Source organism: Triturus cristatus, chromosome 3_2, assembly GCF_964204655.1.
Source record: "Triturus cristatus chromosome 3_2, aTriCri1.1, whole genome shotgun sequence".
Classification (NCBI taxonomy): Eukaryota; Metazoa; Chordata; class Amphibia; order Caudata; family Salamandridae; genus Triturus; species Triturus cristatus.
In genome coordinates, this window is record NC_140584.1 from 417,697,742 (window position 1) to 417,712,019 (window position 14,278).

Here is a 14,278-nt window from a genome sequence, read left to right on the forward strand (position 1 = left end):
GCATTCCGTCCATCATTTGTTTGTTGTAACGCTTTTCGCCCTAAGTGGGATGGGTATTCCCAGACGTGGGACCCGTGCTCACTACGCCACTGGAGTCAAGCTATCCTGGCTGATGACGGCTGATAGCCAGAAACCGGTCCTAGGATGCTTGATTCCGGTCCAGGGAAGACATGGCTTGGCAGTTCGGGCTGGACTGTTCCCATGAGGCACAGGGTCAAGACTGATTTGCATATGGCCATGTCTAAACTGGGGTGGTGTAGTGGGCAAAAGAACGATGGATTTAACCCAGATCTCTTGACTGGGGGAGAATGTCTGCATTGTCAGCATTCCGTCCATCATTTGTTTGTTGTAACGCTTTTCGCCCTAAGTGGGATGGGTATTCCCAGACGTGGGACCCGTGCTCACTACGCCACTGGAGTCAAGCTATCCTGGCTGATGACGGCTGATAGCCAGAAACCGGTCCTAGGATGCTTGATTCCGGTCCAGGGAAGACATGGCTTGGCAGTTCGGGCTGGACTGTTCCCATGAGGCACAGGGTCAAGACTGATTTGCATATGGCCATGTCTAAACTGGGGTGGTGTAGTGGGCAAAAGAACGATGGATTTAACCCAGATCTCTTGACTGGGGGAGAATATCTGCATTGTCAGCATTCCGTCCATCATTTGTTTGTTGTAACGCTTTTCGCCCTAAGTGGGATGGGTATTCCCAGACGTGGGACCCGTGCTCACTACGCCACTGGAGTCAAGCTATCCTGGCTGATGACGGCTGATAGCCAGAAACCGGTCCTAGGATGCTTGATTCCGGTCCAGGGAAGACATGGCTTGGCAGTTCGGGCTGGACTGTTCCCATGAGGCACAGGGTCAAGACTGATTTGCATATGGCCATGTCTAAACTGGGGTGGTGTAGTGGGCAAAAGAACGATGGATTTAACCCAGATCTCTTGACTGGGGGAGAATGTCTGCATTGTCAGCATTCCGTCCATCATTTGTTTGTTGTAACAAATCTCTTCTTAGCAGATTACAGATTGTACAGAATGTTGCCACATGCCTGGCTCTCAAAATGCTCCACGCACCTCCCCGGGCTGTTGTTAAAACAACTCCACTGGCTCCCTATCCCCCAGAGAATTAAGTTCAAGCTTTGCTGCCTCGCCCATAAGTCACTTTATGGTACGAGCCCTAGCTACCTGGCGGACAAGTTCAAAGTCTACTGTCTGAACCGTCGACTCAGATCAGAAGGTAAAGGGCTGCTAGTGGTCCTCCGCTACAGGAAAATACGAACAGGAGGCAAAACTGTCACCTACCTTGCCTCGAAATACTGGAACACCTTGCTGGAGGACTTGCGCAAATGCCCCACTCTTTTTCGCTTCAGGAAACTCCTGAAGACAGAATTATTCCGGGACTGATCTGTGTCTGTCTTGTACCCTCTCCACGGTAGCGCAGAGATACCCCTGCGTGGGTGATTCCAGTGCTTTACAAATCCCTTACATACATATATACATACATACATTTGTTTAGAAACACTCCATGCAACGTGCCCTTGATCTTAAATAATACTGTATCAACAGAGGATGCCCTGCATTCTTCATCATAAATACAGCAACTACATTCTGTACACTAGGCACTCTTTACCCAAAACATAGTAACCTATAGAATTATAGATGGGTAACAGTAAATAATTGGGATCTTTTTCACCGCAGAGGTTCTGAGTGCTGTCAAATACACAAGGGCAGACTGAAATTCCTTGTTTTCTATTGTTGCTACCTCATAGCAATGAAGATTTAGAATCTGGTATTCACATTAGTGGCTCTCAATGAGAGCCGTACATAACATATAGAATTGTAGATGGGCAACATTAAATAATGAGGGTGTTTTTCACCAACAGGTTCTGAGTGACGTGAAATATATAATGAGAGCTGTGTCAGCACAGATTTCAATACCCTTTCAGCACCGGTCTGCCGAGAACCCGCAAGCGGCAGCAGGGCACTGCCTGCATTCTCTCACCTTACCCAGGGCATTGGAGACTTGGGAGAGGCAGGTGGGTGCAACTACCATGTGCCATTCTGTTGCACTGCTTGAGTCTCCAAACAGACTGGGGCATGATGGGGGAACACAGGAGAAGTAAGCACATGTTCTGGTGATGTAAGAATAGTGGGTAACAACTTTTGGTTCCCCTTTTTTGTTATATCACTGAATAACCAGCTTTCGATCTTGTTATTCATGAAAGAGGCTTCCCGGAGACGCAATAAATAACAACATTTTTTGTTTTACCGCTTCATGAAGAATACAATCACATTCCATTAATTGAACTGACTGCACTGTCCTCTTCATCAAAAAAAGTTACAAACAGCGCTCCTTCTCTCTGGCATACAAACAGTGGATTTCTACCACACAGTGCACTCTTCCTCTGGAATACAGTAACAACATCCCATGCTCTGTGCCCTTCACCAGGAACACACATTATAACATCGGACACAGTGCACCTTTCATCAGAGATACAGTAACAACTATCCTTTAACCTGCATTAGGGACACAGTGACAACACTACAAGCACTGCACCGTTTCTCTGGAATACATTAACATTTGATACTCTGTCCCCTCCTTCAGGGACACAGTAACAATGCTCCACACAGTGCACCCTCCATCAGAAATACAGTAACAACATCCCATGCTCTTTTACCTACATCAGGGACAAAGTAACAACATTCCAAGCAATGTACACTGTTTCTCAGGAACGAAGTAACAACATTTCATGCTCTGTCCGCTTCATAAGGCATACATGTCAGCATTCCACACACTGCAACTTCATCAGAAATACAGTTACAACAACCTTCTATGAGTTCTACTCTTCATCAGAGGTACAGTAAAAACATGCACTGTCCTGTCCCCTTCATCAGGCATACACCCTAACAACCTTCCTCATAGGGCAGCATTCATCAGAACTACAGTAAACACATTCCATGCTTTCTCCTTCAAAAGTCATACACTAACAACATCATCATAAAGACTGTAACAACATTCCATGCTCTGTCTCCTTTCTCACTTTACCCTTCATCAGAAATAAGGTAACGACATTCCATCCTCTCTGTCCTTCATAATGGGATTTGGTAACCACAGTACAGCAACCTTCCTTGGGATATCATATTAACAGCACCCCAAGTGCTGGCCCCTTCATAAGGTACACACTAACAACATTCCATGCAGTTAACTCTTCATAAGAAATAAAGTTACTACATTGCATGCTCTGTCCCTTTCATCAGGCATACATCTAACAACATTCCAAGAAGTGCACCCTTCACCAGAAATATAGTAACAACATTCCATGTCCAGTCCCCTTCATCGGGAACATAGTAACAATATCCCATGCAGTGCACTTTTCATCTGATTTGCAGTAACAACAATCTATGCTCTCTCCCCTTCTTCAGGGACACAGTAAGAACATTTCACGCACTGCACCCACTGGTACGGGAATGTCCCCTGCATGGTACACTAGGTTGTACCCCTGCACTTGGTGCCCCATTGCATGTGAATCTAGTAACTTGAATTGTATTCTGGCACTGGTTTTATACTAATCTAACATGTGTAGTGATGTAAAGGACTGTCCATGTTCTGTGACTTGGAGGGGCACACCAAGTATGCCCTCGTATTATGTATTGGACTACTGTCGCTGTGCTAGGTACAGCACGTTATGTGGTGGTGGCAGATTATAATGTTTCGTGACTTTGTAAAGTGGCAAGGCTAATAAATTGTATTCCCTAGAACACGGTCCAGAATTTGGTTTTCTAGATCCGCTGGCACTAAGGACTAAGGGCCCGATTTAATTTTTGTCAGCAAGGATAGTCTGTCACCATTGCGACGAAGTATCCTTACTGCAAAGTATGCGGGCCGCCACCCAAAAATGTATATGCAGGCGGATCTGAGGATTAATCACGGTAGTAGCTACTCTGTCTCCGACATGATTAGTCTCCTCTTACGGCCCTGCGGAGTAAGAGCCATCAGAGGCTGTCCTGTCATTCCACCTACCTAATTTAAATGAGCGGAATTACAGGTCAGTTTCCACTGCCCTTGACCAACAGGAAAACCTTTGTGGTAAGAGGGTGTTAAACCTGCTAACTGTGCCACTCCCCATCGGAGAAAACTCCTATGACAAGAGGAGCAATTTATTTTATATTTTCAAAAAGAAATCCTGTTTTGGATTTTCTTTTTGAAAATAAAAAAAGTTAACTGTTTGGTGCATGGCTCTGTCCCACGGATGGCGGCCTGCATTAAACAGGAAAATGAATCAACAGGAACTACTGTGATAGCGGTTCCCTGGTAATGCTTTACAAATGGCCACCAGCTTGGTGGTCATTTATAAATTTGGAGGGCAGAGTCGTCTCGGCCTGGCGAATGTAAAGTCCTCTGCCAGGGCAATAGAGATTACTCCATCCACCAACATCACAATCGGGCCCTAAGTCAATGTGCAAATCTGAGACAGAAAACCAGTTGGACTGCAACCACCCCACAACCTTGATGTGTTTCAAGTAATGATCAATTACAGTGATAGTATAATCCAAACTCTCTTTCGTTACAGAATAACACACTCAAGAACACTAGGAAACAATGAATATATTTTAAAGATTTATTATCCTATCCTACTGCACAGCATATGAATTGTAACTGCAATAAAGACAAACAGAATGGCAGCAGCATCGCCAAAAGCACCAACAACAATAGAAACTCCAACATATTTATTGCATAGCTTTATAGCAATCATACCCTCAATTTTCTATTCACCAATCTAATCGTAGCACCAAAAGGAAAGCTTCAGTTGGGTTTAAGCGATGGTTCATACTCACCTACCTGTTCGAATAATAAGGCTTTATATTCAGTAAAAAAGCAGAGCCTGCTGTTCTCATCCTGTTCTAGCAGAGGAGCTGATGAGCGCAGCAAATGAAGGCTGAATGTCCTGCTGTTAGCCTCCAGCCAAAGTAGATGATGCGATTCAGCATGGCCTGTCTCGTCTGTGTCACCTGGCACAAAGTTCTTCTCTAACCCTCCATAACCGCTGTTTATTTTATGTAACATTATTTTGTTGTTGTTGTAGTTTTCAGGATAAACAATTAGCAGAGAGTGGCCTGATCATCTGGCTGTCTTCTTTGAACAAGAACAATAAACAGGACAAGCAGTTTTCAGCTTTCTATGAAACTTGGTTCACAACTCAATAACAATTGTTTAGAACAGAACAGTCACTTCAGATTAAGTACTGTGAACATATTTGAGCAGACTTGATTATCATTTTGCATGCAGAATGACATAAAACAAATGTGCATTCTATATTAATCACCCCTAACCACTGCTAAACGGTTAACACGTAAAACCTAAAAGGGGGATACCTAGAACAGAAAAATTATAATAATCATAACAAAACATTTTTCTCTGTGTCTGTGAGAGCGTGGTCTACTGATCCCTCTCATGTACAGTTCCACTGTTATGTGACATTCAGAACATTGTGCTGACATTCCATATGGATGTCAAATGCGTGTGTGTGTGCGCACAATATAAAACTATGTGTGTGTGTGTGTGTGTGTGTGTGTGTCTTTGTATTGGGCCAGTAGGATCCAGTTGGATGCCCATGGTTTGACATAGCAATAGATGGAATATGAGGAATGCTTCCTCATAGTGTAGAAGTGTATTCACAACACAAAAATATATAATGAACCTTGAAAGAAATTACAGATAATTATTGGACAAAGAGCCCTCATCCACAATTTAAGGCATATGTCACTCTCGGGTTGTGTCCGCATTCAAGGTGCCTGAATCAGCTAAACCAAACTCAGGAGCTCTTAGATATTTGATAGTATATAGTTAGAGGTATCCAGAATGAAAAGAGGAGAGAATGAAATAATCTTGAAGGTCACCCAAATCATATTTATCTGGGGTGCACCTTATACAATTAAAGGCACACACAAACATATACACTTGAATCTCAATTATTCCTGCATGACATAATAAGTTGACATGTTTCAGCCAACATAGAAGCTCATACAGGTCAGTGGCCTTCCTCAACAGTTGGATGCCAAATATCTAATCCCCTCTACCTAACGCATGTAAAATGTTTGGTGAAGTGGGTAGTGTAATACTCAACACATACCACAAAAGAGACTACTTTCTGTTTTCAGGTAGCAAGATTCAGGAATTTCCTGTTGGAGAAAGGGAATCCGAGTCAATGTCACACAATTACATTACCAAAGGTGCAATGTGTCAGTTAAAACCCCAAAGATCATGCACACAGCTGTGGGAATCACTGCAAACTTACAAGATGTAAGTCACTCAAAACACAGTACACAGTGATACTAACGTACCCTATAGGAGGCTTTTTGCCCCACAGGGGACGGGAGAAGGCAACTCCATGTAGTCAAAATTGTAGTAGTTAGAGCATAAGAATAAAATTAATGTAGTCGGAAAAAGAATACATCCATTTTACTCTGCACCTACAGTCCTCTGGCCCCTGCATAGTAAATTGTCATGGGAATGGTCCTGTTTTCAGTATAAATACTTATTGGCCTTTCAGTCACTAGGCAAACATAAGACTTCACATAACACCGCATCACACCTTGTCGCTCCCAAGGAAAAGAAAAGAATTGCAAACAGCTCCTTTACCCCCTCCCCCCATGCTGCCATATCATGCCCTTCATCAGTCATCAGCCCTTCACAAACTGAAATAGTGAACAACCATAGCCCCTGTGTCTTGTGTGCCATGTTCGGAAAAGAGTGATTAGCCCTTGTCCTCTGCTAGTTTGAGTTAGTAGCCCTCTAGACTAGAGTTTTCCCATATATTGAGCCCTCTGAGATTCTTGGGGCAACGTAGCTCCTTAAAGTCCTTCTCATGGTGAGTCACCAATGCACATTCTTTATCTGTGCCATAGGCTGCACATTACAGTTTTTCTATCGCCAAGATTCATCAAACACAGTCCATCCAGTGGTATTCTGTAGGCGTCTTCTGCTGGCCCCACAGTCATAGAATTGTCTGTTTCGCCACTAGGAGAAGCTGGGACATAAGACTCCTTTTTTAGGTCTCGCCTGACCCGCGCATGCGCTGGTCTGGCAAGACTTGAGAGGTCTCCAAAAAGTGCTACCAGGCCAGCCTAGAGCTACAGTGTATGTGCGCCGCGCTTTACCGAAATTACTTTCACTTTCGCGGCTGCACAGCTGCTTTGATGTTTGATCGTGATCCCGATCGCGATCACTTTAACTTTCGCGGCCGCACGGCCCCTTTGCATAGCCAATAGGTCTCGCTTTTGGGACCTTATAAGTATTTAGTTATGCAACTGTTGCATGGCTAAACACTTATAAGGTCCCAAAGGCGAGACCTATTGGCTATGCCAATGCTTGTCTACCATGGAGGGGGAAGATTTTCTCAGAGGGTCAACCTAGCAGCACTACCTCAGGTCAGAGTTCCAGTGCCAAACTTGTTATCTCCACAATGGTACCTAGTACTGAGTCCAGGGTCGGATTGGGACCAAAAATAGGCCTGGGCAGCCCCAAAAAATCGGCCACAGTTAAGGAGTGCACCCTTTCACAAAACATTGCTTGGTTAGCATCAGGAGGCTCATTTTCAGAGAAATGCGTGGTGCATTTAGCATTTTTAGGTTTGAAGGGTCAGTAGCATTGGTGAAGACTGGAAACACTGCAGCTGTAAAAACGGAATACTTATTTCATTTTGAACGCCTTGTACAAGGTTGCATGAATCCTGCTCTCAATCAACTAGGTCATCAACTCTGATTATAACACCAATCAGAAATCTAGTGCAAATCGAAGGGACAAAAAGGGTTAGGTCAGGATCCCCAGGAAAAGAACCTACAATGACAAGTGGAAGAGAAAAAGTGGCTCTGAAATTCCTCCACTTGATTCAACACATACGGGTTTCATAGAATAAAACCTGTTATTTTCAGTAGCGCCTGCCCTTGTTTCAGCCCCCTTTTTTATAATACCAGTAATTTATAATAACCTATTAATCACTAGTATATTAAACAAGCATTGGCATAGACAATAGGTCTCGCCTTTGGGACCTTATAAGTGTTTAGCCATGCAACACTTGATGTTGTTGCACCAATGAAATTGTGCTGGATAACTAAACACTTATAAGGTCCCAAAGGCGAAACCTATTGGCTATGCCAATGCTTGTTTAGTCAAGTAAATGAAACTCTACTGTCAAGTAAATGAAACTCTACTGTTTTGTTTTATATAGTGCTTATTGTAATTGTATTTATATAGCGCTTACTACTTCTGACGAGGCATCAAAGCGCTCTTTGCCAAGTAGCATGCTACTCCGGAACCCAAAAAGGATTATTGGTGGAGTAGTATAGTGAAATTTGTAGATTCAAAAGCTGATGCATTTTAGATAGGAGAAATCGGGAGTGAAGATTACTTTGAATTGATATCTTGGGATTGTAGAGGTGTGACATGGCCCCTAAGAAGTCTATTGGACATGCTGTGCACACAACAGAGGTGCCTGTATTGTTTCTTTATTAATGCACTTTCCTAACTAATACACTGGTCAGACCAACTCCTTGCTGGATCCTGCCTTCGCCACACATGTCGGGTTCGTCCTCGTCCATGAAGTGCCCTTGCTGTACAGTTACTTCCTGTGTTCCTGGATGAAAGGCTGTACTGGCCCCATCAAAATGAAGATTGCATACTATGCTGTAGATGCATGAATCCAGTGCACAATTAGATAACATCTCACCCAAGGTGGATTTAATCACTGGAACTTCCTTGGTTGGTGGTTGGCAAGCTTAGCATCCACACTTACCTGCCACGGACACCCCTCAACAGCCCTGCTTCCATGCCACAGACTGGCTGCTGTGAGACTCTTTAAATCCCGCCCCCTGTAGATGACGCGCAGATAGATAGCGGTAAACACAGAGGCTTGGAAAGGCGGCAGGAATTTGCTTTACAAATTGAAGCCGGGGCCGGTATCCAAAGTGAGTCCACAAGAATTTCCCTGGATCAACTTCATGGACAGGTTGTCCTGATGTTATATTAACCCTTTCACTACTGGACAGACCCACGCACCCTCATGGACAGGCTGCCCTAATGTGATATTAACCGTTTCACTGCTGGACAGACCCACGCACCAGGGACTCAGTGGAATGAAAAACTGTGGTGGGTGGGGGAGGGGGGATTACCAATCTTCTTAAAGAAACATTGTTGAAGAAATTTCTGTCAGAGGGCGCGCACGCGCACGCAGGTGAATGTAGAGAGGGGGCAAAGAATAGAAAAAAAACAGCGAGAGAGGGCGCGTGCGGGTGAATGTAGAGAGGGGGCAAAGAGAAGGCGCAAGCGAGAGAGGAATATAGAAACGGAGAGGGCAGAACGAGTGAGTGGCCGGGACATGTGGGCGAGGAGAGAGAGGGAGATGAGGTAGGGAGCAGGAGGTGAGCCCACGTGTGGTGCGTGTGCGCGCGCTTGGGAGAGCAGTCTTTACTTTTCAAGCACTGCACTCATGCTTGTGGCGTGCCGCTGCTCACTCCCGCCAGGTGGATGCCACCACAGGCATGAGTGCAATGCTTGAAAAGTGAAGACCCACGGCTAAAGGCCCTCCTAGTGCAGCGCATGCACACTGCCTAGGCAAGACCTAAAAATATGCCTACCCTTCCTGAGGCGCATAGAGGCACCTGTAACAGTTATCAGCAGGATTGGCCAGGACTAGCAAAGTCAAGCCTTGGTCTCTGGATCCTGTCAGGCCTCAAGACCTCCCCATTAGTGGCATGCTGTAGTGGCACTGGTACAGGTTGCCCTGGGCGCTGTTGTGGTAATCCCTAACGTGCCCAGGGCTACCCATCAGTCATGCTGTCATCTCATCCTCTCCCATCTCATCATGGGGAGAGGGGTTGGCAGGAGCCTCATTCACCACACCCTACCTTATGACAAGATGAGGTGAAAATGCAAGGAACTGACAGCTGGAGCCTATGCACCGCTGTGCGGACTCCAACTCTGTGCTTCAGTCCCCGAGGCTGGAAGAAGATGTGTAACTGCTCTGAGATTATATCCAATACCATTATCTGAAGCACAACAGGCAGGTAGCTGAAGGTAAGTAAGTAAAATAAAACCCTGTGAATGTTAATGAGAGTGTGTGTGGGCTGTGTATATGAGTGATAGTGTAACTAAGTGAGATTGAGTGACTCAGAGGGAGTGGGAATAATTGAAATAAAGTCAGAATTAGAGAGTGAGTTAAAGTGAGTGCGAGTGAGTGTGTGCTAGAGTGACTGAGTGAGTGAGAATGAAGAAGAGTGAAGGCGATAATTCTTGTTATATGATGTACCTAGGTAAAATAATTCTATCCCTGATACATGGAGATAATTATTACCATATAGGGACGCCTGCTGCACATTTTGAATTAAATGGGAGTCAAACATTTTCATTGACTTGGCACACCTTTAAAGTACTTCAGTATTTAGTAAGAGCACTTTGGGAGGCAATGGTTTTTGAGCAAGGTTATTTGACAATTCTACTTTAAAATACACTATTTAACGTCCTTTTAAAAACATTTTTTAGGGGGAGACACCCCATGAACCTTCTTTGAAGTTGGGCGTACTCGCTTAGTTCACAGGAATGCAGAGCAAGTATTACACCACTTCAATTTCAAAGCAGTTTTTTGACTTTGTTGAACCCCTGTATGTAAGGGATACACATAACTTATTTTCTTATTTAATTACTTTTATAGCGCTATGTGTCCGAGTTAAGTGTGACATAGTGATTTACATCATACATATTGGACACAGAAAATTAATCATACAAATGTGTAAATCAATTCATAGGAAATGTTACATAAGACAATAATGGTTACAAGGTGTAAAAGTAGCATATCTTCCATATTGGTTGGTATAATATGTTAAGAGTGCTTGGTCTGGTGAAACAGACAAGAATTAAAATATAACACAGTGGTTGGTGTTGTCTGCACTAATGAGGGTTTCTTACTACCCAAAGAACCCTTTTCATACAATATCAAAATAAATAAAGATTGATTAAAAATGTAATGCTTTGCAGTCTGCATGCAGCTCCTTGATGCTGGTTCATAGCGCAGTGTGCGGCAGTGGAAGAATTATAACTAGCGGCACTGGAATTATCATAATATGCAGATTTTAAGGAAAAAAATAGTTTCTAGCTCAGTCAGTTTAAATGTTGCAAGAATCTTGGCTACACGTGTTCCTGCACATTGAAAGGCCCTTCTCAAATGTTGACTGGTCATCTTTCAAGTTGTAATTGCTGTATTTGATTTTTAGACTGATACTAATGGGGTGAAAAGCTTTTTCCGACTGGGATGACAATGCAATAAAGTGACAAAATAATTAAACATATTCATCAATAAGTTGCATAATAGGTGTTTTCGTGCCCCAAAATGTAGTCACCTGCTGCATAATTTGGTCCTCCCTACCGCATAATTCCAAAGGCAGTGATTATAATTTATAAGCTATAAGTAACATAAGGGAGTCTAGGTAGTACCCTATTGACCTTTCTACATCAAATACAAATATGTGATCAGCAAGCTAAAACTAGTACTGGGTTTTTCAGAACCCAGCGGTGCCAGGGGACACACCCAAAGACTTCGAGTTCTTCCTGTTTCAGACTACAGAAACACAGAGTCTTCTAGGTGAAGTCAAAGATCGAATTTATTGGCTGCAGCCAGTAACAGGTATCCTAGAAGTACAACACGGTGTATATTCTCAGGAGACTGCTCAACCTTACATAGCCAGCCTTCTCTTTTATACAAAATATTGTGCTTTAGGCAAACATTCCTTATTTTACAGTTAACTATTCACATATTTTCACTACAAAGAAAAACCAAAGTCATGATGACAAGCCCGTTGTCCAGCCCTTAATCAATTACCCGGCAAGGCTCATTGCTTCCATCAGATATCGACAGACCTCCAATATAATCGGGCACCTCCTCCTCGTAAAGCAAGTCATAAAGAAGGAAACAGGGACAGGTGTGTAGAAGATTAACCATGGTTTGTGTGTGATCAAAGGGTTTTACGATATGTTGGGCCTTGATACTAATCTCGGTCAACCACTGGGAAAGGAACTGGCCGAACAGGTTTGGCTTCGGGCAGTGGAGTCAGCTTGCCCAGGTCACCGAAGAGTCAACAAAGGTGTGCGTGTCCTTCAGACCCATGCTTGACTTTAGTTCTGGGCCTATGTGAGGGCAATCACAAAATGGCTGTCGTTCTAAAATGGAACCCGAGGGATCAGAACGGAAACTATGATTTCAGGGTTATTTCTTCACCCGAACATGGCGAAAATGCTTGTGCATAGTATCCTAATCATTTGCGGTCTGCTAATACCAAAATCGTCATGATACGACGATGTTTATAACACAGGTCCAGAATTTAAAGTACCACAGACCCTCCTTTTGCCCTTACATAGGCAATTAACTTATACTCACGTTAGTCTGAGTCTAGGTCTGAGTCCAGGTCTATATTCATAAAGTCGTTGAGATGTTGCTGTAGCATCATCCTATTACTTAGCTCGTCCTTTGATACAGGTTTCCTTACACACAATGTAGCACAGAGGCCACATATTGCAGGAGCACACTGTATACACAGACAGAACAGGAAAAGAATGGTTAAGATCATCCCAATGACTATCAGAATCTTCCATCCCCAGGCGGATATCAGCTCCCAGAACCACCCCATCAATGACCAATCTCCTTCATCCACATGGATAGATTCGGAGATCTTATGCGGTTTGGAAATGGCCTGGTAAACTGTCGGAGCGTTATCTGGAATGAAAACACAGCAACTTGATTGGATCACTGTACATACCCCACCTCGGTCTGCAAGTATGACGTCCAATGCGACCCTGTTCTGAAGGGTCATTAGGCGATCCGACTGGAGCTCAGCAGTCAAATTACTAAGGGCACCGGCGGTTTCATCTACCTTGGATTCAACCACCCTTGTCAATTGCCTTATGTTCCTGCTGTTAACCATAGGCCCCCAAAATGGCAGAAAACCCTTTACGAAATCTCCAAGCTCCTGTCCTGCAGTGTCTTCATTACCGATGACACCTCTTACTATCCTTGTCTTGTGGTAATCTGCCGCGGCCGTGTAGGTGGGAGGCAACAGGAACGAAACAAAACATGTGCCCGAGAAGTCAGGGGGCAACCATGTATAGGCTCTATTATGGCAGATGAAATAGGTACCCTTAGCTGTTAAGAACGAAGGGGAAGTCTGAGGCGCAAAGACATATGTTTCAGTACAGACACTTCTCCCTAACTGAGCTCTGGGATTCTTGCCATTACCTTGCAGACATAGGTGACCCTGATGGGGTACCACCCAAATTGGGGAGGATCCCCTTGCTCGCTGGTTCTCACTCAGAGCAGCTCCATATCCTGTTATGTTCCATCCAATATATGCTAGTGTCTCATCTCTCGGGATAGTCTCATAGGAAATGTCTTCCTTAATCATATCTACTATACCCTTAACTAGAGCACTATTCTTAGCATTATCTTTCACAGAACGTAGGGGGTTGGCTTCATGAGCGTATATGAATATCGTTCTATATGCCCACACAGAACCGTTATGGCTGAAAGGTAGGACCAGATAAGGGATACCTTTTTCAGTAGTATGAGGCATAAGACCACACACCCAACAGTTAGTTGTGTTAACTACTAATTGGTGTTGGTGTAAAAGCTGAATGAATGAATTATTGACAAATTCTAATCTTCTAGCAGATTCGTGTTCAGGCAGAGGGTGAAAAGAATGCGAGGAAACAGTAGAAGGAGGTATGGGCTGTGCAGTGGGTGCAAATGTCACTTGAAAAGAGAATAAAACATATCCTATTAAAAACGTCATTACACTAAACAACATGAAAATACATATTATCAAAAATCGTTTCTTTGTCATCATTGTACACATTCTGGCTTTAAAATCCATCTGTTTGGCAGGTCTCTCATTCTCGAAAAACTCCATCCTCTCTAATCGCTGCTCGTGGTGGTAGGGTGTTCTATGCTAAGGAATGCTTCTGTCAGTCCAGGGCAACTCCCTTAGACCGACCAGAACTGTCGACCTAACGTCTTCAGCTGCACTCCAAAGACTCGGGCAACCACGACCCTGCAGCTAAACCCGGATGGCGGTTCGAAAAACAAAAATAAGCAAGTTTCTCAGATGAGAGAGCTGCACTTTCAAAAATAGCAAAGCGAAAAAAATGTATTTGTCCATAGTTCTCGACCTCAAATTATAGCGACACTTTCCAGATACTGTCTGGTCTTGGAACAAGAGTTCAGGCTCTGTAGTGTCTAA

General features: G+C 43.8%; 1 protein-coding gene across 1 annotated transcript; it reads right to left on the reverse strand.

Annotated features, from left to right (window-relative positions):
- Window positions 1-12,424: 12,424 nt before the first annotated feature.
- LOC146857470 (endogenous retrovirus group PABLB member 1 Env polyprotein-like) lies at window positions 12,425-13,948 on the reverse strand. Its single transcript, XM_085647043.1, has one exon. The coding sequence runs from the start codon at window positions 13,946-13,948 to the stop codon at window positions 12,425-12,427; it is 1,524 nt and encodes a 507-aa protein (XP_085503169.1).
- Window positions 13,949-14,278: the final 330 nt, after the last annotated feature.

What these genes read in the sequence shown, in the direction of transcription:
- LOC146857470 (XM_085647043.1), bottom strand. Translation starts at nt 13,948, where the DNA reads ATGGAGTTTTTCGAGAATGAGAGACCTGCCAAACAGATGGATTTTAAA.